The 27,350-nt window shown below is 42.4% G+C and overlaps 2 protein-coding genes and 1 long non-coding RNA gene across 5 annotated transcripts; 2 read left to right on the forward strand and 1 right to left on the reverse strand.

Moving 5' to 3' along the window:
• Positions 1 to 2,481: 2,481 nt before the first annotated feature.
• LOC109785165 (protein FAR1-RELATED SEQUENCE 5-like) lies at positions 2,482 to 4,782 on the reverse strand. Its single transcript, XM_020343778.1, has 3 exons — positions 3,095 to 4,782; positions 2,772 to 2,965; positions 2,482 to 2,672 (listed from the first exon to the last, which is right to left on the reverse strand). Exons 1-3 carry the CDS (start codon positions 4,780 to 4,782, stop codon positions 2,482 to 2,484), a joined length of 2,073 nt encoding a protein of 690 aa, XP_020199367.1.
• Positions 4,783 to 6,771: 1,989 nt separating this feature from the next.
• Positions 6,772 to 14,196, forward strand: LOC109785167 (uncharacterized). Its single transcript, XM_073498606.1, has 11 exons — positions 6,772 to 7,268; positions 7,415 to 7,673; positions 10,511 to 10,739; positions 10,849 to 10,918; positions 11,343 to 12,002; positions 12,182 to 12,243; positions 12,366 to 12,417; positions 12,519 to 12,896; positions 13,055 to 13,180; positions 13,262 to 13,425; positions 13,731 to 14,196. Exons 1-11 carry the CDS (start codon positions 7,107 to 7,109, stop codon positions 13,768 to 13,770), a joined length of 2,202 nt encoding a protein of 733 aa, XP_073354707.1. The 5' UTR covers positions 6,772 to 7,106; the 3' UTR covers positions 13,771 to 14,196.
• Positions 14,197 to 20,047: 5,851 nt separating this feature from the next.
• LOC109785168 (uncharacterized) lies at positions 20,048 to 23,473 on the forward strand. Of its 3 annotated transcripts, none has more exons than XR_005756248.3 (3): positions 20,048 to 20,554; positions 20,657 to 22,033; positions 23,168 to 23,473. It is a non-coding gene; the product is annotated as an uncharacterized lncRNA (long non-coding RNA). The 3 variants fall into 3 exon arrangements; XR_006663545.2 differs by having other exon boundaries at positions 20,657 to 21,277; positions 21,922 to 23,473; XR_012184119.1 differs by having other exon boundaries at positions 20,657 to 23,473.
• The last annotated feature ends 3,877 nt before the right edge of the window (positions 23,474 to 27,350 follow it).

Raw genomic sequence — 27,350 nt, forward strand, 5'->3', positions numbered from 1 at the left:
ATCCCTAGGCATAGGAAGTGGGTTAGATTTAAATGTGCTAGTCATATTCTTCAAGATGCTCTCTTTGTGTTTCAATTCTTGTCTATTACGTGAGCATCATTGAAATCATCATGCCTAGCTAAAAGGCATTAAAGAAAAGCGTTTGTTGGGAGACAACCCAATATTTACCCTTACTGTTTTTGTGTGTTTACATGATTAAGCTACTGTATTAATCATGTTTTATAGTTTTTGTTTCAATAAAGTGCCAAGTAAGACCTTTTGGGGAGACTTGGGAGAAAGTCAATGTGATCTTGCTGTAAAAAACAGAAACTTTGCGCTCACGAGATTAGCTGTCATTTTTTACAGAAGAGTGCTTTTTAGTTGATTCTTTTTGAAGAAGATTAATAGACAAATTCCTCACGTCCACCAATTTATTTCATAATTTTTGGAGTAGCAGAAGTATGGTTTATGTTCAGATCATTACAGACTGTTCTGTTTCTGACAGATTCTGTTTTCATTGCATAGTTTGCTTGTTTTCTAGTTTCTATGGCTTATATTCTTCAATATAAATTGTAGAAATGATATGGTACAGTAGGCATAGATGTTGATAAATCATAACTAGCCGACCATGTCGACCCGTCCATAATAAAATGAGGGCGTACCAATCAAACGAGGTATTCAGAAAAATAGTGGCAGTCCATCAAATAGGTCTAATGCATCATAAACAAGGTGGATCACGGCATGGAAACAATTCAGTTTGTTCTAATTTTTTCGACCCCAGAAATCCTTTTGTTTTATCTGCCTGACCCTGTGCATCTAAACATCCTGTCTCGACTTCACTTTAGCTTTCCTGCATGAAACAACGTTTGTTAATAGGATAGCAAAGAAGATTTGAGCATGTACAGTACACTTGAACACAAAAAACACTAACTTCACTGTTTTTCTCTTCATAGCTGCAGAAGCTTACTTGACAGCTCTTATTCACTCAGCCTTTGGTACATTCCTAGCATGCCTTTTCGTCTTCATCACCCCTTTGGCCTGTTCTTTACCGCCCTTACTAGAGTCTTTCCTGGAAAAATTAAGAAACGTCAACACAGTACTAGCAAAGACCTGAGTTGTAGAGCGGACATGTAAGTACAGACACTAACTTCACTGGTTTTCCTCGCGCACCCTTGTCATCGTTATTTTTCTTCCTCCCAGCTTTGACATTTGGAGCGCCCTTGCGTTTCCTACAAAAAAAAGAAATAGATGAATCTGTAGCCATCATCCGAAAACATGTTTAAGTACGCACAATTGTGATAATGCCCACTTGTTTGGGTTTGCATAATCCTCTTCTGCAACCTCCAATGGTATCTTCCTAGCCCTCCTCGGCCCACCATCTTCTGCATCTGAATCTTCCTCTTCTTCTGCATCTGAATCTTCCTCTTCTTGTGCAGCTGAATCTTCCTCTTCTTCTGCAGCTGAATCTCCCTCTTCTTCTACATCTGAATTTTCCTCTTCTTCTGTACCTGAATCTTCCTCTTTTTCTGTATCTGCGTCTGTCTCTTCTTCTGTATCTGCCTCTGTCTCTTCTTTTGTATCTGACTCTGTCTCTTCTTTTTGCTTCTTCCTCCTTGTGACCTTTGATTTCCCCGCTTTTTTCCTGCGTAAATTGAAGAAAAACATGTGAACAGTCTCCGGGAGAACATATTAACACTGTAAGCATGTATGGAAATGAACAATGAGACTAACATGTGCACTAACTTCGTTGCTTTTTTTGAAGCTTCCTCTTCTTCTGTATCTGACTCTGTGTCTTCTTCTATCTCTGAGTCTTTCTCTTTTCGCTTCTTCCTCCTTGTGACCTTTGATTTCCCCGATTTTTTCCTGCGTAATTGAAGGAAAACATGTGAACACTCTTCAGGAGAACACATTAACACTTTAAGAATGTATGGAAATGAATAATGAGATTAGCATGTGCACTAACTTTGTTGCTTTTTTAGAAGCTTCCTCTTCTTCTATATCTGACTCCGTGTCTTCTTCTGTCTCTGAGTCTTTCTCTTTTTGCTTCTTCCTCCTTGTGACCTTTGATTTCCCCGATTTTTTCCTGCTTAAATGAAGGAAAGTGAACACTCTGCCGGAGAACATATTAACTCTGTAAGCATGTATGGAAATGAACAATGAGATTAACATGTGCACTAACTTCGTTGCTTTATTTTTCCCTCTCATCCGCTCGCGCCTGGATTTAATCCTCTTGTTCGATTCTTCGGTAGTTGGTCTCCCTTTTGGAATTATTTTGATTGGATTTTCCACATCATCAGTGCAGCATTCGCGAGCAGCAGAGAAGTATGCTGGCAAAGGAACAAACGATTTCTGGCCTTCATCCAAATCAGTTTTTTCTCCATCAACCAATATACTCCGGAGGAGCTCCATCACCTGTTCTGACTGTGAATCGCTAGCTGTGGCTGTGAATAAAGCATCACTAGCCATGTTGCGTAGTTGATGATACTTATTCATGTGATCAGACTATACATGAGTATTCGCAGTCCTCGAGGAAGGGAACGCTGGCTTGGCATGCATTGTCCATCTTTTCTTCACAATTTTTTTTGAAAATGTGCGTACACCAAGATGATCCAGAATGTAGAATATATGTGCACATGGGTAATCCTGACTTTCCAACTTTTTACATTTACAAGCTGCAGCGTCCAGTCTTGCTCCTGTAAACAGACAAGTCACGTGATATATAAAATCCACAGGCTTAGCATCCACACCTTGTGCATCCAACTTTTTTGCATCCAACTCCTCACTGTCCTTACCTTCTAAGTCATTGGGATCCTTAGCATCCAGATTTTTTGCATGCAAGTCAACACCATCCTTGCCTTCCAAGTCATTGGGATTCTCAGCATCCAAACATTTTGCATGCAAGTCCTCAGCATCCTTACCTTCCAAGTCTGTAGGAACCTTAGCATCTGAGTCGTTACCATCCTTAACTTGCAATTCTCTAGCATCCCTGCCATATGGGACTTTAACATATGGGACTTTGCGCAAAACTCCAAACACGACCAAACCATCACACGCTACCCGGTCTGTGACCTGCCAATTTGTTCCTTCGACAATCTAATGCTTTACCCGTGGAAACATCATAGTTGTATAAATATAAGAGGCAGCAATCTCCAGAGGGTGTGCATTCAGCTTAGTGAAGGGTATCGTATGTGTCGCTACTGCGTCTAATGCTGCTTCATTCTTACGCATTATGGATACACAATGCTCAAGATGCTGCAACAAATCAACAAGCTGCATCTTCCTGTTCAGGTGCACATGAAGCCTTGAGTTGAGAGACTCACTCCTCTGATTACTCATCATGCTTAGGAAATATCTATCCTTTGTGTACGCAGCAGCCCATTTGTGTCGCAGCTCGTACATCCTGTTAACCCATGACGACCTCTTGCCTGTTGGTTTTATTTTGAACCTAACCTTATAAGCGTCCCATCTTTTCTCAAACTCATCAACATCCCAACGACGGTATATGAATTCCCTAAATTCCTCAAGCTTTTTCTTGCGGAGGTGGATCACCATATTCTCCTCGATATGCCACATGCACAGACGATGATCTGTTCCGGTCCAGACAGTAGCTATTGCTTTAGCCATTGAACCATCCCCATCGTTGATTGCTGAAATGGGTGCCGTCTGGGACATTGCCTCCAAAAATACATGAAGAAGCCACTGGTATGATGCAACTGTCTCGTCTGACACTAGACCGACCCCAAACAAAACTGTGCTGCGGTGATGGTTCAGACCAATAAATGGAACAAACGGAAGCATGTACTTGTTAGACCGATATATACTGTCGAACACCACGACACCACAAAAGGCAACATAGTCAATCTGGGATTGTGAATCAGCCCAGAATATGTTCCTCAAATGGTCTTCGCTGTCTTTTGTGTATTTGAAAAAGAATTCCGGGTCTGCTTTTTTCTGTGCAATCATATAGGTGAGCAAATATCTAGCGTCACTGCCTTTTATCTTGCGCTTCTTTTGGATTGAAACATGGTTGTATAGATCTCGATCTATAAATCCAAGCTTGTCGGGACCTCCGGCATTCTTCTCCATTACATTCATAATCTGATGTGTTCGAAGTCCACCGACAGCATACTCGATGACATCGGCCTTTTGTGCGTCAGTCATTCTACGATGAGCCGATAAGTACGGAGTCAGGTCAGCAGGGACAAACAGATGGTTATGCTTGTCCACAAAATTCTTGACGAACCAGAGGCCACTGCTATCTTGTAGCTCAACCTGAAAAAGAGCGGGACACCCACACCGAGAAAGACCCATCGGTGTTCTTTTTCTTTCAGCTCTGTTAAAGTGCTTAAGGGCCCGCCATCCTTGTTTGCAGCACTTGTATGTCCTTCTGTATGCATTTTGTTTCGGACCCAGATCCCTGTACTTCAGATCATCCTTTCTAACACCAAACCCTTTTTTTCTCGCATAGCCTACGTAGAACATGTAGGCTTCTTCCACAGTCCTGAAAGTCTTCTTCACAATCTCTAAGTATTCCATACACTCATTCAGGTCTGAACCAGCCATGCCTTTATTATCAATTCCTTTACCTTGCATGTGTACATCATCCATGTCTATGCCATCCTTGCCTGCATCCTCATTATCCTTATCATCCATGCACATACCATCCATTCCTTTGGGGTCCATGGCTACGAAATCATTGTCCTTATCATCCATGTCTTTGCCTTCGTTGCCTCTATGACCCATGTCCTTGTCATCCTTGCCTGTATCACCCAAGTTTTTGCCATCGTTGCCTTTATCATCCATGTCGTTATGCTGCCAGCGAAAACAGATAGTCAATGTTACGGATGGATAGCATACGTTACCGAAATTATGCACTACTCTGCTTAAATAATTGATTTAATTTTTCATATCGGATTCATGTACCTAACTCAGTCCTTCAAAAGCTGTAAGTAAATATGCCCTGACTAAATCCAGAAATTTGTAATTGATTGTACTAGCTCTAATTGACGATCTCCTAACTAAATCCAAAGTCCACGAGTCCTTCAAATGCCTTGATAGATCCACCCTGATAGATCAATTATCTCCAAACTCCATTCAAAATTATCTCCTAACTAAATCCAAATTATCTCCTAACAAAATCCAAAAGTATCTCCTAACTAAATCCAAATTATCTCCTAACTAAATCCAAAATAAGTCCAAACTCCATACAAAATAATTATCTCCTAACTAAATCCAAAATATCTCGAAACTCAATTCAAAAGTATCTCCTAACTAAATCCAAAATAACTTTCATTGAATCCAAATCTGCTGACAACTTTCTCATGCCACATAACCCTAACTAAGTCCTTCACTATGTCCTAGCTACATCCGACTTACACTTCCTTTCAATCGTAATCTCGTCACAACTTTCTGAAAACATAAACCCTAATCCTCACATGACATATCCTAAACCCTAACCAAATCCGATCGAAATCTCGTCAGAACTTTCTAAAACGATAAACCCTAAACCTCACATGACATATCCTAAACCCGAATCAAATCCGACCCCTATTGGTGCTATATGCAGAAGGGACCAGAAAAGATTTGAGATGGCTAGGCACTTACAGCGAAGATCCGGCATGAAAAGGTTGATGCACGTCGATGAGGATGATGTGGCCTCTCGGGTCGGGGAAGGTGGCGTCTCCTCGGGGAAGGAGTGGATTAGCGGCTCGTCGGAAGATCTGGCGCCGCGACCCGAGTGGGGTGACTTGCGATGGAGGGGGGAGGGGGGAGTAGGAGCAGGAGGGGTAGACACGGCGGGTGCGATCGGCGGCGATCGAGGGCGCCGGGGGTGATTGGCGACGATCGAGGGCGCCGGAGGCGATCGAGGGGGCCCGAGGTTAGGGCTCGAGAGGAGGAGAGAGGACGAACCGTTCGAACCGAAATTCAAAAGAGTACACACGATGATGGGACCTCTATAATGAAGTGCTTTATTAATGCAATTAATTTAATCAAAAAATTTAGGACGAGAATACCCCTGGACCTAATTGGGCCGATTAAAGGTACAAAAAATTTTAGGTCAAAAATACCCTTGGGCTCAAAAAGGCCCAGTTATTGTTATCCGTTAGATCGCCCATATAATACACGTGCTCTGGTGTATTATAATGCACCGTAAAATTTCCCAAAAAAAAAAAGCTTGCACTGCTCCGATGGCACCTCCGGCCGTTGAGGCGAGGTTGCTCCGTGCTCGCAAGTACCTGGGCTGGGTGCTTGGTGCACATGTACAAATGACAGAGCGAAACGGTCGTTCGAGAAGAGCTTTAACTGGGTGTTCACGCGTCCCCCCGTGCTAGTGATCATGGCCTGCCGTGCCGTCGTATGTTGGTTATGCGACTCGACCGCACAAGGGCAGCGGCCAACAGTTGCATCCAAACTTTCCAACTGATTCAACTTATTCGTTCTTTGATCGGCTACGTAATCTAATCCATCGTGAATGGCCAAGGTCGATCTACTCAAGGAAACACGGCAACTAGTAGTCATCAACTCACCATAGGCCTAGGCAGCGGAGAGCTGTTGCATCTACTTTTACTGGTTCTTTGATCAGCTACGTGATCTGATCCATTGTGAATGGCCAAGGTTTATAGTAGTGCATCAACTGGCATTATTCATCGGGTGCAAAGGGACGAAGGAGGAAGACGCAACGCGTGGTTGAACAACTCAAAGCCTAAGGAGTAAGCACAACCGCGTGCTTGCTCACTAATCATATGTCACGTCTTTTGTTTATTTTCCTCTACTCGTTGACATTGCTCTCGCCCGACTCCGTCCACCCACACAAGTCAGCTCCTTCCATCGTCCTCTGCTTATTAATGCCAATGGAGATTCATCAGCACTAACAAACCCGCGGTCCAGTCCTCTCTTAGCGCCTCCAGTCCACCCTCAACGCCTCCAGCCTCCCGTCCAAGGTTTGTGATGCTTAATGCTAATCGAGATATACACACTTATTAGCTCCTCGTATGTTTCACTGCGAATGGATATAACATGTCTAAATCTTTCAGATCTTCTGTTACTTTGCTGTGTTTACATCTGCTCTTTTGAGTTTGGTTACGTGCCGCCAACGCTGATTCGGTCGTGTCCAAGTGTACTCCAGCATGGACAATTTCCAACATAGTGATCTTCTTGCCCTCGAGACGGCGTTAGGTGAGGAAAGCCGGGATCCAATAGCCATTCCTATCTCCGTTTTGAAGGCCATCACAAACAATTTCTCTGATGCTCAAGAAATCGGTTGCGGTGGGTTTGAAACGGTTTACAAGGTACGTGCATACATAAGCTCGTACCTACGCCCATGGTCATAACCTTTCTTTTACATAAAAGGATTATCTCGGCCTTTACATCATAGAATGTACACAGTCACCACGGTCATAACCTTGCATGCTGATAACTATGATTTGAACTGCAGGGTACGCTTGGAAATGGGATGGTTGTTGCCGTGAAGAAGCTCCACGAAAATGTAGGAGTTCTTTCTAAAAATTTCAATAGTGAGGTCGATTGTCTTATAGAGGTCAAGCACAAAAATATAGTGCAGTTCCTGGGGTACTGTTCGGATACGCAAAAGGTACTAAGGTCGTTTCAAGGAAAAAATGTCTGGGCAGAAGAACGGCAGAAGTTATTATGCTTCGAGTACCTAAGTAAAGGGAGCCTTGCAGACTATCTCACTGGTAAGATCAGCCATATTATCTTTATACTAGTACGATGCTCGTGCTATGCCACGGTACACAGGAATATGTTGGAATAATAAGCTCGGAGCCAAAAGTAGTACTCAGATTAATAGGGTAAATAACAAGAATTCATAGTATGCAAATATAATATCTGAAAATACAAAAAAACATTATAGCTTCACAGTGGGTAGATGAGGATGCCTGAGTTGACCAGCGAAGCAGGCGATGATATTTATGTGTATCATGTTAAAGATGCAAAAAAAATCAATTCAATTTTTTTATTATGTTCGAACAAAAAGATCCCAAGATTCTAAAAGAATTGGCATTTACTTTTACTTCATTTCGTTTTTTGTTAAAGGCTTTGACAGTGACTTCATCAAATAGTATAATTTTCAGGGTAATGGACAAAATTAAATCTACATTTCATATTTCATGCGTATGGGACTCTAAATTTATGTGTTTTCTTGTTATAATTAATGTGATATGTCAACATTTGATTGACTTGAGTTGTCTAAATTCTGACGTGCAATCATTCCTAATAGCATTCAGATGAGGATGCGCGCTGTGGGGTTCTAACCCACATTGCGTAGCCAGATGAGGATGCCTGAGCTTACCACTGGAGCTGTGTATCATGTTAAATATTATATATTTTGTTCCAAATATTAATTTCCAAATCTGTTATAATATTTTCGAACGAATATAATCCTACATTTACAAGATTTATCGGAAACCTGTTCTTCCAACCCATCCCCAAAAAAAGGAAATCGTGAAAGAAAACATTGACTATGCCATTGTATAGTGTATGAGTTTTTTTTAATATTTTTTATTGGATGAAGCCAATATTATCCTATGTTGAAGAGTTGGCCAACCTGATTATTGTTGGCCACTCGATATTCTATTCACTACACGAGCTTCTGCCACATGTACTATATGTAGAAGATTTCTTCGCTAATTTCCACCGCAATACACTTCATGCACAAACCTCAAAACACATACACTTCTCCTGCATTCTACAATCTTCCCTATTGTACTTTAATTCCGTGAAATATTTTCTTCTAAATGAATTGGCATTGCCTTCTACTTTATAACCATTAATGCACAATATGCATGAACCTACAATTTTTTAGATTCTTCCATATTTTAGTTCTCACAAAAAAATCTCTAAAAGAATAGCCATTTACTTTTACTTTATTTCAACTTTTTGTTCAAGGCTTTAAAGTAACTTCATTGAATAATATATTTTTTAGGGTAATGAACTACGCGAATTAAATCTTCGTCGCGTACTTCATGCATATGTGACTCTAAATTTACTGGTTGCATCTTATAATGTGATATGTTGACATTTGGTTTGTACTTTAGTTGTCTAAATTTTGACGTGCAAGTGTACCTTACTAGTACCGGGATGTGTTTCACATTTCTATAAAATTTCATGATGAAATATGTTTTTTCTTGTGTAGCTCACACCAATTCGAATTTCATCCTTAAAATTTATATAATCATAGCATACACTGTTATGTACTATTCTCCCACGAACATTTTTGAATTCTTATTCAAAAATTGCTATTGGGGGGATTCTAACCCACACCGCGTGGGTAGATGAGGATGCCTGAGCTGAGCAGTGCAGGCGATGATATGTCTGTGTATCATGTTAAATATTATATATTTTGACACAACAATTAAATGCAACATTTATCTCATACTTTTGAAAAAAACCCTACATTTACAGGATTTAGCGGAAATCGGTTCTTCCAACCCATCCCCCAAAAAAGGGAATAGAGAAAATAAATCATTGACTATACCACTATATAGTGTTTGAGGTTTTTTTTTAATATTGTTTATTGGATGAAGTCAATCCGATGGTGAACAGTTGGCCAATCTGAGCATTGTTGGCCACTGGATTTTCTATTCACCAAACCAGCTTCTTATGTAGAAGATGTCTTGGCTAAGTTTAAGCACAATGCACTACATGCACAAACCCAAGACACATACACTTCTCCTTCGTTCTACAATCTTCCCTATTTCACTTTAATTGCGTGAACTCTTTTCTTCTAAATGAATTGGCATTGCTTTTTTACTTTATGATCATCAATGCACAATATGCACAAAAATCTACAATATTTTAGATTCTTCCATATTTTAGTTCTCACAATTTTGTTTGCTCTAAAATAATTGTCATTTACTTTTATTTCATTTCATTTTTTGTTCAAGGCTTTCACAGCAACTTCATCCAATAGTTTATTTTTTAGTGACATGAATTAAATCTACGTCTCAAACTTCATGCATATGTGACTCTAAATCTACATGTTTGCTTGTTATGATGTGATATGCAACACTCAATTGCACTTTGGTTATCTAACTTCCAACGTGCAATGCACATGTGTCTTACTAATATTGAGATATATTTAACATTTGTGTGCAATTTCAGGATGAAATATTGTGTTTGTGTCTATAGCACACGAAATCAAGTATTTAATCATCAAAATTGACAGAACTATAGAATACATCGTTATGTACATGTGTATTTTTCTTTAGAATTTTGAAACTTCAAATTTTGACTTTTGAATTGTTTCAAAAAGGGATTTTGCGACGAATGAAAATTAAAATGAAAAATGAACATCATTTTCCATTGATGTTTGTCATTACAAATGTATAGTCCTCGAGGGATCGCTTTGTACATTCATGTTGGTTTGGAGAGATGCAAGCGAACTGTTGTGTCCCTATGAATGAGTAGCTGCTTGGCGGTTAGCAATAGTGGAGATTATTCCTAATTAACTCATGGTTAATTAAAATTGAACTTGTCTGATGGAATAATAAAAAAATTCTATTACTCTTCGCAGGGCCATCTTGCGGACTTCGGTGGTGCACACGGTATCGAATAATCAGGGGGATCTGTGAAGGCTTGCATTATCTTCACCACCACCACCAACCTATTATTCACTTGGATCTCAAACCTCAGAATATATTATTGGACGATAATATGGTGGCTAAAATAGCGGATTTTGGTCTATCAAGGCGCTTAAGTGCAAGGCAAAGTCGAATTCTAACCAAAAACATAGCTGGGACACCGTAGGCTACATTATTCTCTGAGAAGTCCATTTGTTTTTATCAGAGATCATGCAAGTCTTTTGTATACCCGTTCATTCATTACTCACTCACTACATCATTTTTTCTTCAGGGGATATTTCGCTCCGGAATTTATAAATAGCGGAGTAATCACAATGAAGATGGACATATATAGTCTAGGGGTAATAATCATAGAGATTCTGATGGGATTTAAGCAACAACCCAATCTCGACTAGGTAATAATCATTTAAATAACTATTTCAACATAGTGGATGCACTTCATTAAAACAAATTTGTTTGGTCCGATTCAACACTCCTAGCGGTGTCAAATCCATGTCACTTTTTTTTAAAAGGAGGTTAAACCCCTGTCCTCTATATTGTGTGATGCACACATCCATGTTTATTAAAGCGGTGTATCATACATCCAACGTAGTACAAAGAGTATAATTGTAAATTTTCAAATAGGGAACCAAAACATATGATCTACACCAAGTACATGTCGTTTATACACTATTTTTTTCAATGTACACCATATGTTTTGGTTCCCTATTTGAAAATGCCGCCCCTGATGAAACTCTTAATGCGCTATGATTGTAAATTTGGTAGGTGCTGGAAAGTTGGACAGACACGTTTGGGTCATTACAGAGCCATACACTATTTGAACAAGTAAAAGTATGTGCTGAAATAGGGATAAATTGCATAAATTATAACCCAGAGAACAGGCCTACTATAGATGATATTATCCATAGACTTGAGGAAATGGATCTCTCAAACTCGTCTCCTGGAAGTATCGCAAGTACTTCATCCACTCCGCTCAGTGGAGTAAATATCTACCCTCTCAAGCTATGCTTTCCGTTCGAGACAGAAAAGCGTATCGATTGCCCGCTGAGCATAACTAACATAACAGATCGTTATGTAAACTATTGGGTTGTACCGCAGTTCCCCAATATGTATACTCCTTGTAAGCACGAACTTGTGAACGAAATCCGTACTGGAACCAACAATCTGGACCCAATGTCAACTGGCTCTTTCAATGTGACAATGCTCGAGCAACAACAACCGCCACTGGACGCAGGCATGTTTGAGATAGTGATGATTGCCATGGGGAGCAGGAGTGACCTTAAAAAGTTGAAGTCATCCATTGGAGATGAGCCTAAAATTGATGGTGAATTATTGAAGCGAGTCGAAGAGGTAGGGGGCGAGGTGCATACAGCAATGCTGAGGGCTGTCATCAGCCTACCAAGTGAGGGGGGAGTGGCCCCCAAGGTGAGTTCTGCATATCAAATATTACGGAGTTGTAGAGTAACCTAGGAATCGGTTAGTACCACATATCATTTAGATAATACTCCCTCCGTTCCATAATATAAGACATTATTACATCCAGTATGCTATGGGATGGAGGGAGTATATCATTTGTGACTACTAATAATCTCTTCTTGTCACAGATCGTCTCAGGTGAGGAATTTATGGATCTCAGATCGATAGATGTGCATCCCACACAGCCCTGGTGAGCCTCATTTTTTTAATTTTTTTTAAAAGGAGGTTAAACCCGTCCTCTACATCATTGTAATGCACATAGCCAAAATGAGTTGGATATTATTAACTTTGGGCTAAAATTTCACCCCCTAGGATTTTGGTGGGTCATGACAAGCATCTTACCATCTGGGACTACAAGAAGCAGGTAGTGGTATTTAACATTGTGTATATGCCTTTCACACTAAGCTTGTTTACAAGTATACGGTTGGGCACACCTATATTTATTTCTTGATATATAATTGTCAGGCAACAGTGGCTGCATTGGATGTCGTGGGGGCAACAATGGTTTATTCGGTTAGGTTCATCCCTCAACGCCATTGGTTTGTAGCCGGGGATGATAGTGGACACATTCACGTGTACTCATGTGTTACAAAGAAAGAAGTTAAGAGATTCCAAGCTAGAGATGGTGATAGCTCTTATGTAATATCACTGGCGATTCACCCTACCTGTTCGTACCTGCTATCTGCGTGTACAGACGGCGTGGTCAAGCTGTGGGACTGGGACAGTGGCTGGGAATGTATTCGAACAGTTCACTCAACTGCAGGTTGGATGCAAGTTAAGTTTAATCCCAAGAACACGGACACCTTTACTAGTTGTTGCACAAAGGGCGCAATGAGAATGAAGGTTGGTATTCTATTTCCTTTGTGCATGCTACTTACGCTGCATGCATTTCTAAATGATCAGGCAGTAGAGGTCTTGCTTTCATTATCTACATAAAATTCATGTCCTAGATTAATCTGATTTTTATCTTCCGTCCATGAAAACCGACTTGACAGGTCTAGTCAATTTATCCGTCCGATGAGCCTATCGCAGGAATAGACCAATATTCGTCGAGCCTCTGTGATCACGCTTTCACCGAGGGTGATCAGAACCATGTGGTTATGCTCATCCATGGTATTGGTCTACAGGTAAGTATTGTTGTGTGAATTTATGGGATAGCAATCTAGCCGAATATGTAATGATTTTCATTTCTTCTCTTGTCGATTTAGATATGGGATCTGGAGACAAAGACACATGTTCACACACTTCGTGGGACGAAACGGTTGGTTCGTGCACCAGCTTGCCACCCAAAGCTTCCATTAATAGCCGTAGGAATCAAGGAGGAAGATCCTGAGCACGCGGCTGTCCGCTTCTGGAACTCAACTAACTACAGGTAATTTTATTTTTTTGGTTCTGTGTGTATCCACGAGCTAACACTCGAATTCGGTACCAACGTAAGTACATGCTGGTACCAATTTAGTAAATCAACTACACTTATTTTGAGACGGAGGGAGTATAAAGTTAGGTATTTTCTATAGTTTATGTGACGTAACTGTGTTGGTATTTACTTCGATAAATTTGGTCATCAAAAATAAAAGAAGATTGAATTACAACAAAGCCAAAAACATTACCTCGACGGTTGTAATGGTTTTTGTTAATTAACCTCACAATTCTTGTCTACCTTTATTAATGAATTAGGCCCGTGTTCCTCAACCTCATCACAAAGACACTTATTTGAATCCAATAAACCAAGTAGAGCAACAATCTTTTATGTATGTCTTTCAATCGAGAGCTTATTTTTATACGTGAATCTACCGAGATGACCTACCCACTTTTTGAAGTATACTTTGACATGCAATAGTTACCACACTCCTCACATTATAGTTATCAACATATGTTACCTAAAAATGGTAAAAGTATCTGGCGAACGTTGCCAATTGGGGACATTAGCGAACGATATGACTGTCATCCAATTAGCATCATGCGGAGGGAGTCCGCACGTTCGGAACAACCCGAGCATCTTTTTTCCCTGCAGCCCACACCAACCTGACTCAAACCCTGGTTAGTAAGGAAGCGGGACAAAGGCTTGATACCAACTACCAACTCGCCTAGGCATTGCACATGAAATTTACAGGGAAGTCTTATATAATCTATCAAAGCTATATCGTTGCGGCTACAGGCTCCATAAAAATAAGTACAAATATAGCAAACTGACCATCTCACCCATGTTTCATTCATGTGTTGATTGAACGAAATATACTATCTTGACCGGTCAAATTTTACGCACCGTAGACTTGATAACTTATGTACCCCAAGTCGGGTATCTTTGATCAGTGATTTTTGTTTTTGAAACATACTCCAGTAACTTCTGTGTAAATAGTTTGGTAATTTACGCATTGTAGGGTTGATAACTTAACCTGGGCCTGATAACTTCGACCAAGGTAAACAAAATTGTTGAAACATACTCTGATAAGTTCTGCATAAATAACATGGTAATTTACTCACTACAAGCCTGATACCTTACGTACCCAGGGCTTGTTACTTTGACCGGGGGAGGGAGTTGTTGAAACAAACATAGGTGTAAAATGTGTGTTAACTTATGTACTGCGTGGCTGATAACTTATGTACCCAGGCCTGGTAACTTTGGACCCCCAAAAAAGTGGAAACATACAAACCATGGGATAGTTTCAAAAGTCTCATCGCAAGGATGTAGTGGTGAAACGGATTTTGAATTGGGTCGACTATTTGAGCTAAAAAACATTTTAAAAATTTAAAATAGGAAAAATCTAGTATGACATAAGCTGTTGTCCTCTAGTGCGTGCATGAATGTGTATGGAAAAGGAGAAGATGAGGTGTTTGTATTTATGCCTAAAAGCATAACATTCTCCTGTTAGTCCACTCCAAATCCTATACCTACACCTATGGATTATTTGGTTACGGGTTAACTTATAGGATTATAGATCACCTTTTTTCAACTAATCTCCCATGATTTTCACATGTGCATCTTCAATATCCATCTATGTGTCCCACGCCCCGACCTCTACAATGGTGAAAAGGCACACTTCAATGGTCTTATACCTAAATATTTCGTATTATTATTAGGAGGGAGTTTTGAGGGTCCTATTCCCAACTGACCATGGCGAGCATGAGCAGAGCGGAGTGGTACATTAGAGCATCTACAACCGGAATTTCCTAATCCAGCTCCCTATACGTTCGCAGATGCGCCCGCGGACAGCGCGGGGCAGGTCCTCATTTAGCCCTCGCCACAGCCACACTCCCCAAATCTTGATACCCAAATCCATGCACCATGATCGTACAATGCAAATTCATCATACATTCAATGATACAAAGATAGTGTAGTCCGAATAAATCCAGTGCATGCCAAAATAAAATTCAATATTTCATACAAGATAAGCGATACATTCACTCCTCGCGGTCATTGATCCTCTTCTTCATGCGAAGCAACTACTTCATTACTTCATCATCCGAGAGATTTATCATGTCACGCAATATTTGTTCCTACAATATGCATCGCAATTTAACTATCATCCTACTAATACGATCCGATGATATGTGCAACAAAAGAAACTATGGATGCAAATGTGGAAGGGTCAAAATTTATAACGAGTCTTGGTCGGGCATTCCATCGAACACGAAGTGGGCATGACCAGAACCGGCATTGCCCGAGGATCCTGATGCACTTCGAGCTCCGGCGAGTCCACGGAGTCGGGCAACGCCAACAAGTTCATTGTCTCCGTGGGCACGACCGAGGATTGGGGAGCGTTGCGTACATGTCCTCAGCAGCAGCCTTTGCCGCCGCCAAGGCCTCGTCTGCAGCTACCTTCGCCTCCACTATCTTCTCTGCCGCCTCACGCTCGCGCTACCTCCGGAAGAGCTCCTTCCGGGCAAGGTTCTCCGCCTTGCAAGGATCCAAAGCCAATCCAGGGACCCCGATTGATTCTACCGAGGCATAATCCGGGGTCATGGAGGCGGCAGGGCCGTCGGTGATGACATAATCGAAGGCGGGCAAGGACCGCTAGCAAGGAGGGGGTGGGCGGCTGCACGGCAGGGGAGAAATGCAGGAGGGAGGCGGGGGAGGATTTCGGACGATGCGAAGAACTAGGATTTCGGTCGATGCGAAGAACTAGTCAATTTGGTTCCGATTTGGGATGGGTCCACCTTGACAGAGCCGATGGCGAGCGTGCCTGGGTGCGTCCGGGCCTCCCTATATCCGCACAAAATATGACCGAATATGGGGAATGCCGGTCAGTTCGGACGTTTGGACCGGTGGGGCGCCCAGTTGGGTGGCGTTTTTTCGTCCGATCACTGACCAGGCAGGCCGTCCGGGCGTTTGGGGCGAATATGGGGGGTTCGGTTGTAGATGCTCGTAGGGACATTTCCGGTCATGTGCCACTCTGGTCCAACTGATCCTCCGCTCACCACTGCAGCCGCTGCTCTGTCTGCACCGTCTATGGAGCTGCCACCAGCTGCTCACCCCTTTCGCCCGTGGCCACCTGCCCCCGCTTCCTCCCAGCCGGAAATGTCTGCAGCCACCTCTGCTCCAGTACCTGTTGTCAGTGTCTCTTTTTTAGTAGTAGAATATAAATTCGAATAAAAGAGAAACAAGAATTCGAATGGAAAATAGGGGGATTGGCGGATAGTCCATAGTATGCACTAGGACAGGTATGTGACTTTAGGTGACTTTACACATAAGAATATAGTTGTCACCCAGATCCTAAGGATATGTACAGTGGTTGATAAGATAGTTTTATCTTAAGTCCGATACGTAATCTAGAGATGGCAATGAAAAACTGCGTGCAATGGGTTATATCTTAGTCTAATCTCGAGTTATCAGATATTCCTAAATATGTGCTGAGAAATATTATGCTAAGAGTAATCTCTTAATTAAGAGAAGGGGAGCATTTTCTTTGCTTTCTCTCTCCTTCACCTTAATATTTATCCTATGCGGCACTACGAAGATAGAATCATTATACATGCCCTAATGGGCGCGCGTGCATTTTCACCTCGATGTACATGCACACTGTGTGTCTTCGAGGGATGGGTAGCAACCATATATAAACAAAATAGATGACCCCTGTGACATGCAAAATGTAGTATGAATATATCTCACTTTTCTTCTCTCTCATCCAATTCAACAAAAATATAATAGTTTAATTCTTACAGTATGCTGACGGTACCTTATTAGACTTGCTCTTATAGTCTTTACATCTGAGAAAGGGACCACATAGAGAACCACTTTTTTACCCCTTGGAAGACATGGATGATTATTTTTCTACTAATAGTGTGTGTGCTTGGTTGTGGTAGAGCAAGAGGGCAACCAAGTTGCGTCCAAGTTGTTATTATTGTATTGGATCCATTGTGTGTTGATTTTTTTTTTATAAAGGATGTACTTACTGTGAATCTGGGACACATCGCAAATTTCAGGCTTGAGAAAACTGTTCACTGCACCTTTGGCTCCAAGATAAGGGATTTTGCATTTGTAGGCAAAACAAGGTACATTAGCTTGCTAATTTTGTACTACCTAGCATACAGAAACATCTTATATTTTGAGAAGGAGGTAGTACTTTTCTATCATTAAATTGCTCATTTTTTCCGAAAAGGAGGATATCCCCTGATCTCTATATCGAGTGATGCACAAAGCCATATATCATTAAATTGCTCATTTGCAATGGTATAATTTATATTTGTGGATAATTTAAGGCTAACCTTATTCCTATAAAACAAGACAAATGTTAATCATTTAATTCTTAACTTTTACACATAGGGAAACAACTGGTCACCTTTTTGACAAAATTTATCATTTTATCATATGTTCACCGTAAATGTTTTTCATTTTTTTTACAAAAAAACTTTGAGGTGCAAGACGACCCTCCAAAACTGGGATAGGATAGATAGACAGTTTGAAGAAGTTTATAGCTCAAATCGGACCAACTATCCATTAGGGTTTAAAAACGACTTTTCTCTTGAACATCTGACCGGCACTTGTTGAATATGTAGGCTCGTGATCGGCACTGACGCAGGAATAGAAATACTGGACATCGATATGGAGTCACTAGTATGTGAGCAATAAGGAGTTGGAGCTGCAGCAAAAAGAACAAGTACGAATTTTGTGATTGTTTTGTAATTTGATACAAGTGTATGAGGAGAGCGACATGCATGCTTCCCGAGGAAAACTCTGGTACATGGAGATGCAAGATAGGGGCGCAAACCTTTGGGACTCAGTGGCAGATGAAACTGGAATCTGGTCCACCAAGACGTGTTTCATGATTCGCGTTGAAAGTAGCAATTATTGATATACCGATAAATGAACTGTCTCCTCTGTCCCATAAATGAGATGTTTTTGCAAGCTATGTAATATAAGGCGTTTTCGCAAGATAACATAACTTGCAAAAATATTTTATATTATGGGATAGAGGGAGTAATATATTGTGGCAATCTGCCAAATACACTGGTGTACTTCCTTCGTTTTTTTAGTCTACATATAAAGTTTGTATAAAGCTAGATTTCATAAAGTTTGATTAACATTATAGAAAAAAATCAATATATGCATCATGAAACAAATGTTCATACTATATAACTTTAGTATTATAGATGTTGATATTCTCTTATATAAGTTTGGTCAAATTTTGCATAGTTTGACTTCAACAAACTTTATATGCGGAGTAAAAAATGGAGCGAGTATACCATAGAAATGAATGCTAAGGTACATGCCAGTCACATGCAAGAACAAAATCTGTAGGTACATGCCACTAAATGGTACTCCCTATGTATACCATAGAAACGATTTTATATTTATTTACAGAAGGAGTAGTTTCTTTTTTCTTTTTGATAGGGGATCTGTTGAAGTTGCTTTTAGTGATTTTTTTGGATAAAGGGCGTATTTATTAACTCAACATATAGCATACAGAGAATAAATTTTTGGATAAAGGGCGTATTTATTAACCCAAAATATAGCATACAGAGAATACAAAGCATGATGAGAAACACACGGCCTCTGCATGACTAAGATGCACATAGCCAAATACTAACAAAATAACAAAAGAAAAGAAAAAAGACATGTCGGCAACAGTAGAGTCATATAAGATCAACATTACACCTATGTCGAAGGAGGTGGTGGACCGATCCGGAGATTATGCTGCCATTCCTGTATGGTAAAGACCTCCTTGGTCACCCGCTCAAACTGTATACACACCTCCTTGAATAGCGGTTGGTACTCCCGTGTAATGTGGACCACATTTGAAGGAGTGTGTACAACGAAAAATGACCTGCAAGGGAGGATTTTTTGCCCTCATAAACCAAATCATTTATGCATAGCCACATCACCCAAACTAAAGCATACGCTCCCACCCTTATTAGTGTTTTGAACCTATTTGAAATACCATCCAGCCAGTGACCAAAAATATTGGCAACACTTGTAAGCCGGTATAAATTGGACGCTATTCGGATGACGAGGTGTTTGATTATCTCTTCATGAGTACAAAAACTACGCTTCTGGGTTCTATATATTCTCGGTTGTTTTCCTTCTTTAATAGAGCACAAGCAGTTTTTTTCCATTGTTTTTTAGATAACTCACCACTCATGCCGAATGGTCCTGCATGGTTTGAAAAATGAGCTTCCTTCTCGTTTAATAGAGCACATGCAATTCCCCTGAATGGTTCTAAAAATAAAATCGTAGTATGACGAAGCACGCATGGACATCGAACATATAAACAACGCTGTGTTACCCGCCATTCCAGGGCACTTGCGAGCGCTTTGACCTTCCGCATCGTTGGATTCTTTTACTGTGGTACGACTGCACCCCGCGGTGGATTTTGGGCCGTTAATTTTGACTAATTCTGATGTACGTTCGTTAGTCTTCGTTGGGTCAATGACCAGTGGGCCGCTTTGTGTGTGGGCCATAAGAATTGGCATGGGTTCGCTCCATCTTACAGTACGTGATGTTTCGCGGAGCAACGAAACGCAGTGAAAACCTAGCCCAATCCCCACCCGACCCTTTCTTCCACCCGCATCCGACTCCTGTCCTTTCTCTTTCCCCCCTCGCGCAGCCGCCGCCTTCGCATCCTCCTCCAGCCAAACGGTCGCTCGCCCCCTCCTCTCCTCTTCCTCCATCTTCCCCATCTCTTGTTTGGGTCCGGCGCCATCGCTTGAGGTGGTCCGACGACGGGGGGAGGACTAGGGGAGGCCGGTGATGGGGTAACGAGCAGCAAGGTCGGGGATGGGGGGAAGAGCAGGGGCGGCAGGGTCTTCCGGTGGGTCTTCCGGTGATGGGGGGAGGAGCAGCTAGGAGGGCGATGGGGGGAGGATCAATGATGCCGGAGCTGAGGCACCGGCCACCGGCAACCTACAGCCCTCTTTCTCTGCATTGTCATCCGCACGGGGTGAGGACTGGGAGTGGAGACGACATGGATGGCCTCCACCAACGGCTGGTGCCATCCACCCCCAAGCCATCTCCTGTTCTACCTCCACCAACGGTGGTTCTGCTATTTTCTCTTCAGATTTGAGTACGTTCTGTTGCTTGCTGTGTGATTTTTTTGGCTGTAGAGGTCATGTCTATCTTCCTTTTTTGCTCCTCTCCCTCACCTGCACTTCTCCTCTCTGTTTAGTTCCTGCGGGAGTATGTCCAGCATCAAGAAGATCATCATCAATTAGTATAGACTTTTCGGTCATGTAAGTACAGACTTCTTTATGATTCTTTCCTACAACGAACGGGTGTATGCTGACGAGGTTAGGCCAAGGTGATGTTGTGTTGATTTTTTTTCCTTTTTCTTTTGAGTTGCTGGTAAGTGTCACTGCCTTGGTGCACCATCAAGAACCATGAAGAGAAACATGTGTATGGCTGGACATAACATTTTTGAGCAGTTGGATTCCTATATAATGAGCAACTGAGTATATTTGCGGCACGAGTAATATATAGTGTTTGAAGTAGGATCTTGAACAAGTCTACAGTATTATGTTAAATTTGTAGAAACTGAAGGTTAGTGATTAGTATGGTTCTATTTTATGAGTCAAAAGCTTGATTTATGCATTACATCCTTTAATTCTCCATAAATTTCAGTATTCAACTTTTTCATTAACCATACAAAATAGTAATCCTGCTTCAGATTCAAGTGACCAGGTATTGATGCGAAGCGTGGCTGAACGCAACTCCAAGCAGAAATATTAATACATCTATGGTTTTACTTTTCGTGCCAAAAGCTTGATCGATGATCCTCAATGCATTTCAGGTATTGGTCTGTTCCTTGATTATGGTGTGGTAGTTTTCAGTGATATCGACATGTCCAATGTAACACATAGTTGATGTACTGCACCTGTGTTGTGCATTTTTAGTGTAAGAGGGGCTGCTGGCACATCTTATGCCTATATCAATAGTTTAATAGTAACTGCCCTTGTGTCTTCATAGTTATCGATCATTTTACACTAAATTTAATAAGGGAGTGACACTATTTTCTTTAGTTGGCGCTCTTTGATGTCCCCTGCTTCTTCCCATGACTATTTATACACATTGTAAATATCGTTGGGTCATGCTACCTAATTTACATATTATTATTAGTGCAATGATGCACACTCTTGAGTTTATCTATGTGTTTCTTGTTCTGGATCTTTTATTTAGTCATCAGGTTTGCCCACCTATGATTATGGCTTCTTGCCAATGGTTGTGGGCTTCATCTTCCAAGGATCCTACTTGGCCAATATTTGCAGCATTGGAAAATTCCTTGCCTTTTTCTTGCACCTGGTGTGTTCAAGTCATGCCACACTTCTTAAATATATTTCTACAATGCAAGTTTACTGAAAATCGTCATTCTCATGTTTGCTTCCTATTGTAACTGAATATTATGTGCAGCTCATTATAAATTGTATGCTGATGCAGTTATTAATGCAACTGTCAGACTTGCAGAAGCTGTGTCACTATTATAATGCCCTGCAATGCCTAATTTTCAGATTCATCATGTGCCAATGAGGTGATGGCACATCACAAATGAGTTAGTTCCTCTATTATATCACACTCGATTCTGTTTGCATCCTGTTGTAAATAGAGTACTTTCTCATGCTTCATAGACGAATCCTGGTAGAAATAGACTATTTGAAAATCACGGTTGTGCAAAGTTGCAAAGTTACTAAAAAAATAACACATGAATATTCAGAATTAGTTTATAGTTGAGAAAGATATTTTGCACATGAAAAAAGAGTACGGAGGAATAACCATTAATGTAACAAATGGTTATTGATTCGCATTATTAATTCACAATGGCAAGATTGCAACCTGGGAATATCCATCGGCATGTTCTTCAGACTTTGCGCAATTGTCAGATGGTGAAATACAATGAGGGAAAAAATGCTGCAATCCAAAAGCCTGCTTGGTTGAAACATTTTTATGGATGGGGAGTATCCTCGATTTCAGGCATCATCAATACATCTTTGTTTCCATTGACATTAAGATTTAGCTTTTCAGTTATTGCGCTTTTTCCTTCTTTAGACTGAGAGTGCGGTCGTTATTATACAATCTAGGTAACAGTATATCGCTGCACAAAGTCAAACAATTATTTTGCAGTCTAACCATTTACGAGATAGGTTATGTATTATCATGTTCTTCTAAATGGAGCACTTGTGGGAGTTAGACATTCTCTCTCCTTCCTAAAGATGCACATGATATGTTTTTTACTTTGTGTTGTAAGTTCCAGTTTTTCTATGATGCGCATGCTAATAATATCTCTCAAGAGATTGATAGATTATAATACATGTCTTTAACAATTAATAACAATAAACAGTCACGTTCTAAAAATTTGACTAGGCTTTACTATCCTGTTTATTATTGCATTTCATAGATCGTTGTAAGCGTCATAATTTCTTTCGTTAACCCAATTTAGTTGTTTCAATTCATATTTATACCATGTTGTGGGCTTACAAAAAAGAGATAATAAATTCCAGTCTACTAGGCTGGCACGGGATACTGGGCCAGGCGAGGTTGATCAACTTGCTCCATTGCTAAAGCCTTGACTTTATCCATCCCCTCCTTCTCTGCTCCGTGCACCAGCCTTCTCTCATCACCCTCTCTCTTCCCGTCCATTGCCAATGTTCCTCTGCATCGGAAAGCTGACTTTATCCCTCACCCGCAGGATCTGCTCCCACCCCTTTACGCGTCATGCCAGCAAGTCAGTTGCTCAGGTGGATCCTCACCAGATCAAGCTGCCTCGCCCACTTCAAGGCGAACCTTGACCAGGGCGGTATTATTTCAGTTTCAAATCAATATTTTTTCCTAGAGGCATGGTTAATATTAAATGTATTACTTTTGAGATAAATGCAACAGTGTAGCTATCGTCCGTGGGTGAAATCGATATTTGTTTCATTAACAAGAATAGATCGATCGTCTCATGCAGATGCCAACCATGATCTGTTAATGGAAATTGCAAAAGTGTCCAATTCATCCTAGCTAATTAAAGTTAGCTTGTGTACAACAGCAAATAAAACGTTTGTTTACAAGCTCTCACTACTGCAGGATGCTGCTAACGCGACACTACGATCAGAGACCCTTTCACGAAACTGTGTGCGATGCACTAATCGCAAACGAGGATGTAAAAAACCCGTCAAAAAAGGTGCAAAACGTTTGCGATGGAGGATGCATCAAACACAGTTCAGATTTTAGTTGCCTGTGCGATGCAGGGCATACGGTTCGGTTCAACAAACTGTTTGTGATGATGAGGAACAAAAGAAACGGGCAGCCAGATGATGGTGTGTGCGATATACAGCATACGTGTGACGCCCGGGTAATTAGGCTACAGTAATCCCACGTTAATGATGCCACGTCACCACGGTTACTGTTGTTAATCTCGTGTTAGTTCAAAATCGATTCGAAATTCAAACTTAAAATAAAGTCAAACGGTAAAGATTTTCAAATATTAAAACTAAAATGTAGGGGTGTTGCCAAATAATGCATAGGTAATTATTGTGGAGAAACCACACTTTTATAAAATGTTTAAAGGCTCTAAAGTAATTAAAACAGCAGCTATGACAATTAATTAAATGCCTTTTAAAAATAATAATAATGCAAACTATTTTAATTAGGTGTCAAACTTTTTGGGGCAGTAGAATAAATTATAACATTAATTTAGGATTTGTATTTATATTTTATAAAACATGAATTAAAAGAATAAAAGAAAAATAAAAAAATAAAAAAAAGAAACAAACAAAAAAAAGAAAAAGAAAGGAAGAACCCCCCCCCTCGGGCCAAGTGGCCCAGCTGGCCACCGGCCCAACTAAGCCGAGGCCCAGCCGGCCACCCACGTAACCCCTCCCCGATCCCTAGCGGTCCCTCCCCAGTCGCCCCACTACCCACTCCCCTCGCCCCCCAGTCGCCCCCTCACGTTCGCTTCCTCCCTCCCCCCCAATCTGGATCGAGGAGAACCCGATCCCAGCACGACCCCATCGCCCCAGACCGCCGCCTCTGCCCCGCAGTTCCTGCTGCCGTCATCGTGTCGTCGCCTCGCCACCGGAGGTGGACGGATCCTCGAGGCCCCGTTGAGGATCTGGCCTACCTCGCCTCCTCCTTGCCATGGCCGGCCCCGAGCGCCGCGCCTGCTGCAGCACTGCCGTCGCGGCCACCTCATCGCCCGGAGCTTCCTCGCCGTACTGCTTCCTCCACGTCGTCGTCGTCCCCGTCGACCACCCCGACCCCCGCTGCCTTTCCCCCTACCGGCCCCGTGAGCTCCGCTCCTCCTCCTCCTTCCCCTGTTCTCGTGCGCGCACGCCCACGGCAGCGCACGCACGCGCGCCCTGGCCCCCCGGTCCCCGACTGCCGCTCTCTGCGCGCGGCCCTGCTCGCCGTCCCCTCCCATTGTCCGTCGTGGCCGCGCTCCGGCCGCGTCCAGTCTGGCCTCTCACGCGCTCGCGCAGGCCCTCGTCGCGCCCTGTCTCTGCAGCCCACCGGCCGGCCTCGCGCCGCTCCGGCCACGGCCGTGCTCGGAGCACCCCCCCCCCCACCAGCTCGCCGGGCCGCCGCCCACTCGCCGTGCCGCTTCGGCGCCCGGCTGACGCCGTCGCCGTTTCCCCTGTTGGCCTGGGCGGGCGCCCATTCCGGCTGGCGCCCGTCGCCCGCATGCCCGATCCGCTAGGCCCCTGTGGGCCTATGACAAGTGGGGCCCCGCCCTAAGAACGTTTAAAAAAAAGAGGATAAAAATAAAAATAATAAAAATAATTAATTAAATTAATTAATTAAGTTAATTAATCATGTTTAATTAATCTAATTAACTAGTTAGTTTAATTAAATAGTAATTAGATTAGTTAAATCCTAATTAGACTATACAGTCAATGACGAGCGGGACCCACACGTCTGTTGACCCAGTCAACAGATGGTTGACTGATGACATCATGCTGACATCACGCCGACATCATAATTACACTTTATAATTAATTTAATTCTGTTAATTACTGGAAATGAATTAAATCTTTAAAAATTAATATAAAATAATCTATAAGTCGGATGAAAATACTTTGTACATGAAAGTTGCTCAGAACGATGAGACGAATCCGAATACACAGCCCGTTCGCCCGCCACACATCCGTAGCATAGCAAACCTGTAACATTTCACCTCCGGTTCATCTGTCCGAAAACGCGAAACACCGGGGATACTTTCCCGGATGTTTCCCCTTTCGCCGGTATCACCTATCCCTATGTTAGGTCACCCCTAGCACAACGTATCGCCGTGTCTTGCTTTGTGTTACATTTGATTGCTCTGTTATTTATTGTGTTCCCCCTCCGTTACTTCTTTCCGGTAGACTCCGAGACCGCTGCCGATGTTCGTGTGTTCGACTACATCGAAGACGACCCCTCCTTCTTGCCAGGGCAACCAGGCAAGCCCCCCCTTGATCACCAGATATCGCCTATTCTTCTCTATACAGCTTGCATTAGAGTAGTGTAGCATGTTACTGCTTTCGGTTAATCCTATTCTGCTGCATAGCCTGTCGTTGTTGCTACAGTTGTTACCCTTACCTGCTATCCTACTGCTTAGAATAGGATGCTAGTGTTCCATCAGCGGCCCTACTCTCTTGTCCGTCTGCCATGCTATACTACTGGGCCGTGATCACTTCGGGAGGTGATCACGGGTATATACTATATACTTTATATACATGACACATGTGGTGACTAAAGTCGGGTCGGCTCGTTGAGTACCCGCAAGTGATCCTGGTGAGGGGGCTGAAAGGACAGGTGGCTCCATCCCGGTAGAGGTGGGCCTGGGTTCCTGACGGCCCCCGACTGTTACTTTGTGGCGGAGCGACAGGGCAGGTTGAGACCACCTAGGAGAGGGGTGGGCCTGGCCCTGGTCGGCGTTCGCGGATACTTAACACGCTTAACGAGATCTTGGTATTTGATCTGAGTCTGGCCATTTGGTCTATACGCACTAACCATCTACGCGGGAGTAGTTATCGGTATCCCGACGTCGTGGTATCAGCCGAAGCCTTCGTGACGTCAGCGACTGAGTGGCGCGCGCCGCATTGGACCGTAAGCTCGCGCTTGTATTAAGGGGGCTAGGTCTGCTTCCGGCCGCGTACGCAACGTGCAGGTGTGCAATGGGCGATGGGCCCAGACCCCTGCACGCATAGGGTTTAGACCGGCGTGCTGACCTCTCTGTTGTGCCTAGGTAGGGCTGCGACGTGTTGATCTTAGGAGGCCGGGCATGACCCAGAAAAGTGTGTCCGGCCAAGTGGGATCGAGCGTGTTGGGTTATGTGGTGCACCCCTGCAGGGAAGTTTATCTATTCGAATAGCCGTGTCCCTCGGTAAAAGGACGACCCGGAGTTGTACCTTGACCTTATGACAACTAGAACCGGATACTTAATAAAATACACCCTTCCAAGTGCCAGATACAACCCGGTGATCGCTCTCTAACAGGGCGACGAGGAGGGGATCGCCGGGTAGGATTATGCTATATGATGCTACTTGGTGAACTTGCCATCTACTCTCTTCTACATGCTGCAAGATGGAGGTGGCCAGAAGCGTAGTCTTCGACAGGACTAGCTATCCCCCCTTATTCTGGCATTCTGCAGTTCAGTCCACCGATATGACCCTTTACACATATACCCATGCATATGTAGTGTAGCTCCTTGCTTGCGAGTACTTTGGATGAGTACTCACGGTTGCTTTTCTCCCTCTTTTCCCCTTTCTATACCTGATTGTCGCAACCAGATGCTGGAGTCCATGAGCTAGAGATCCCGAGGATGATTCTACGTGGAGTTCGGCTTCGAGGAGTAGTTAGGAGGTCCCAGGCAGGAGGCCTTGCCTTTTCGATCGTTGCTACTTTTGTGC

The sequence above is a fragment of the Aegilops tauschii genome, chromosome 5, assembly GCF_002575655.3.
Source record: "Aegilops tauschii subsp. strangulata cultivar AL8/78 chromosome 5, Aet v6.0, whole genome shotgun sequence".
In the NCBI taxonomy this organism is placed as follows: Eukaryota; Viridiplantae; Streptophyta; class Magnoliopsida; order Poales; family Poaceae; genus Aegilops; species Aegilops tauschii.

Bases quoted from the DNA above. Each gene is read 5' to 3' on its own strand.
- LOC109785165 (XM_020343778.1), bottom strand. From the start codon at position 4,782: ATGGATGATAAAGGCAACGATGGCAAAAACTTGGGTGATACAGGCAAG. The intron at 2,966-3,094 runs GTTTCCACGGGT...CCCATATGGCAG, and splicing joins TATATTTATACAACTATGAT to GGATGCTAGAGAATTGCAAG. The intron at 2,673-2,771 runs GTAAGGACAGTG...GTCTGTTTACAG, and splicing joins GGATCCCAATGACTTAGAAG to GAGCAAGACTGGACGCTGCA.
- LOC109785167 (XM_073498606.1), top strand. From the start codon at position 7,107: ATGGACAATTTCCAACATAGTGATCTTCTTGCCCTCGAGACGGCGTTA. The intron at 12,418-12,518 runs GTAGTGGTATTT...TATAATTGTCAG, and splicing joins TCTGGGACTACAAGAAGCAG to GCAACAGTGGCTGCATTGGA. The intron at 13,181-13,261 runs GTAAGTATTGTT...TTGTCGATTTAG, and splicing joins TCCATGGTATTGGTCTACAG to ATATGGGATCTGGAGACAAA.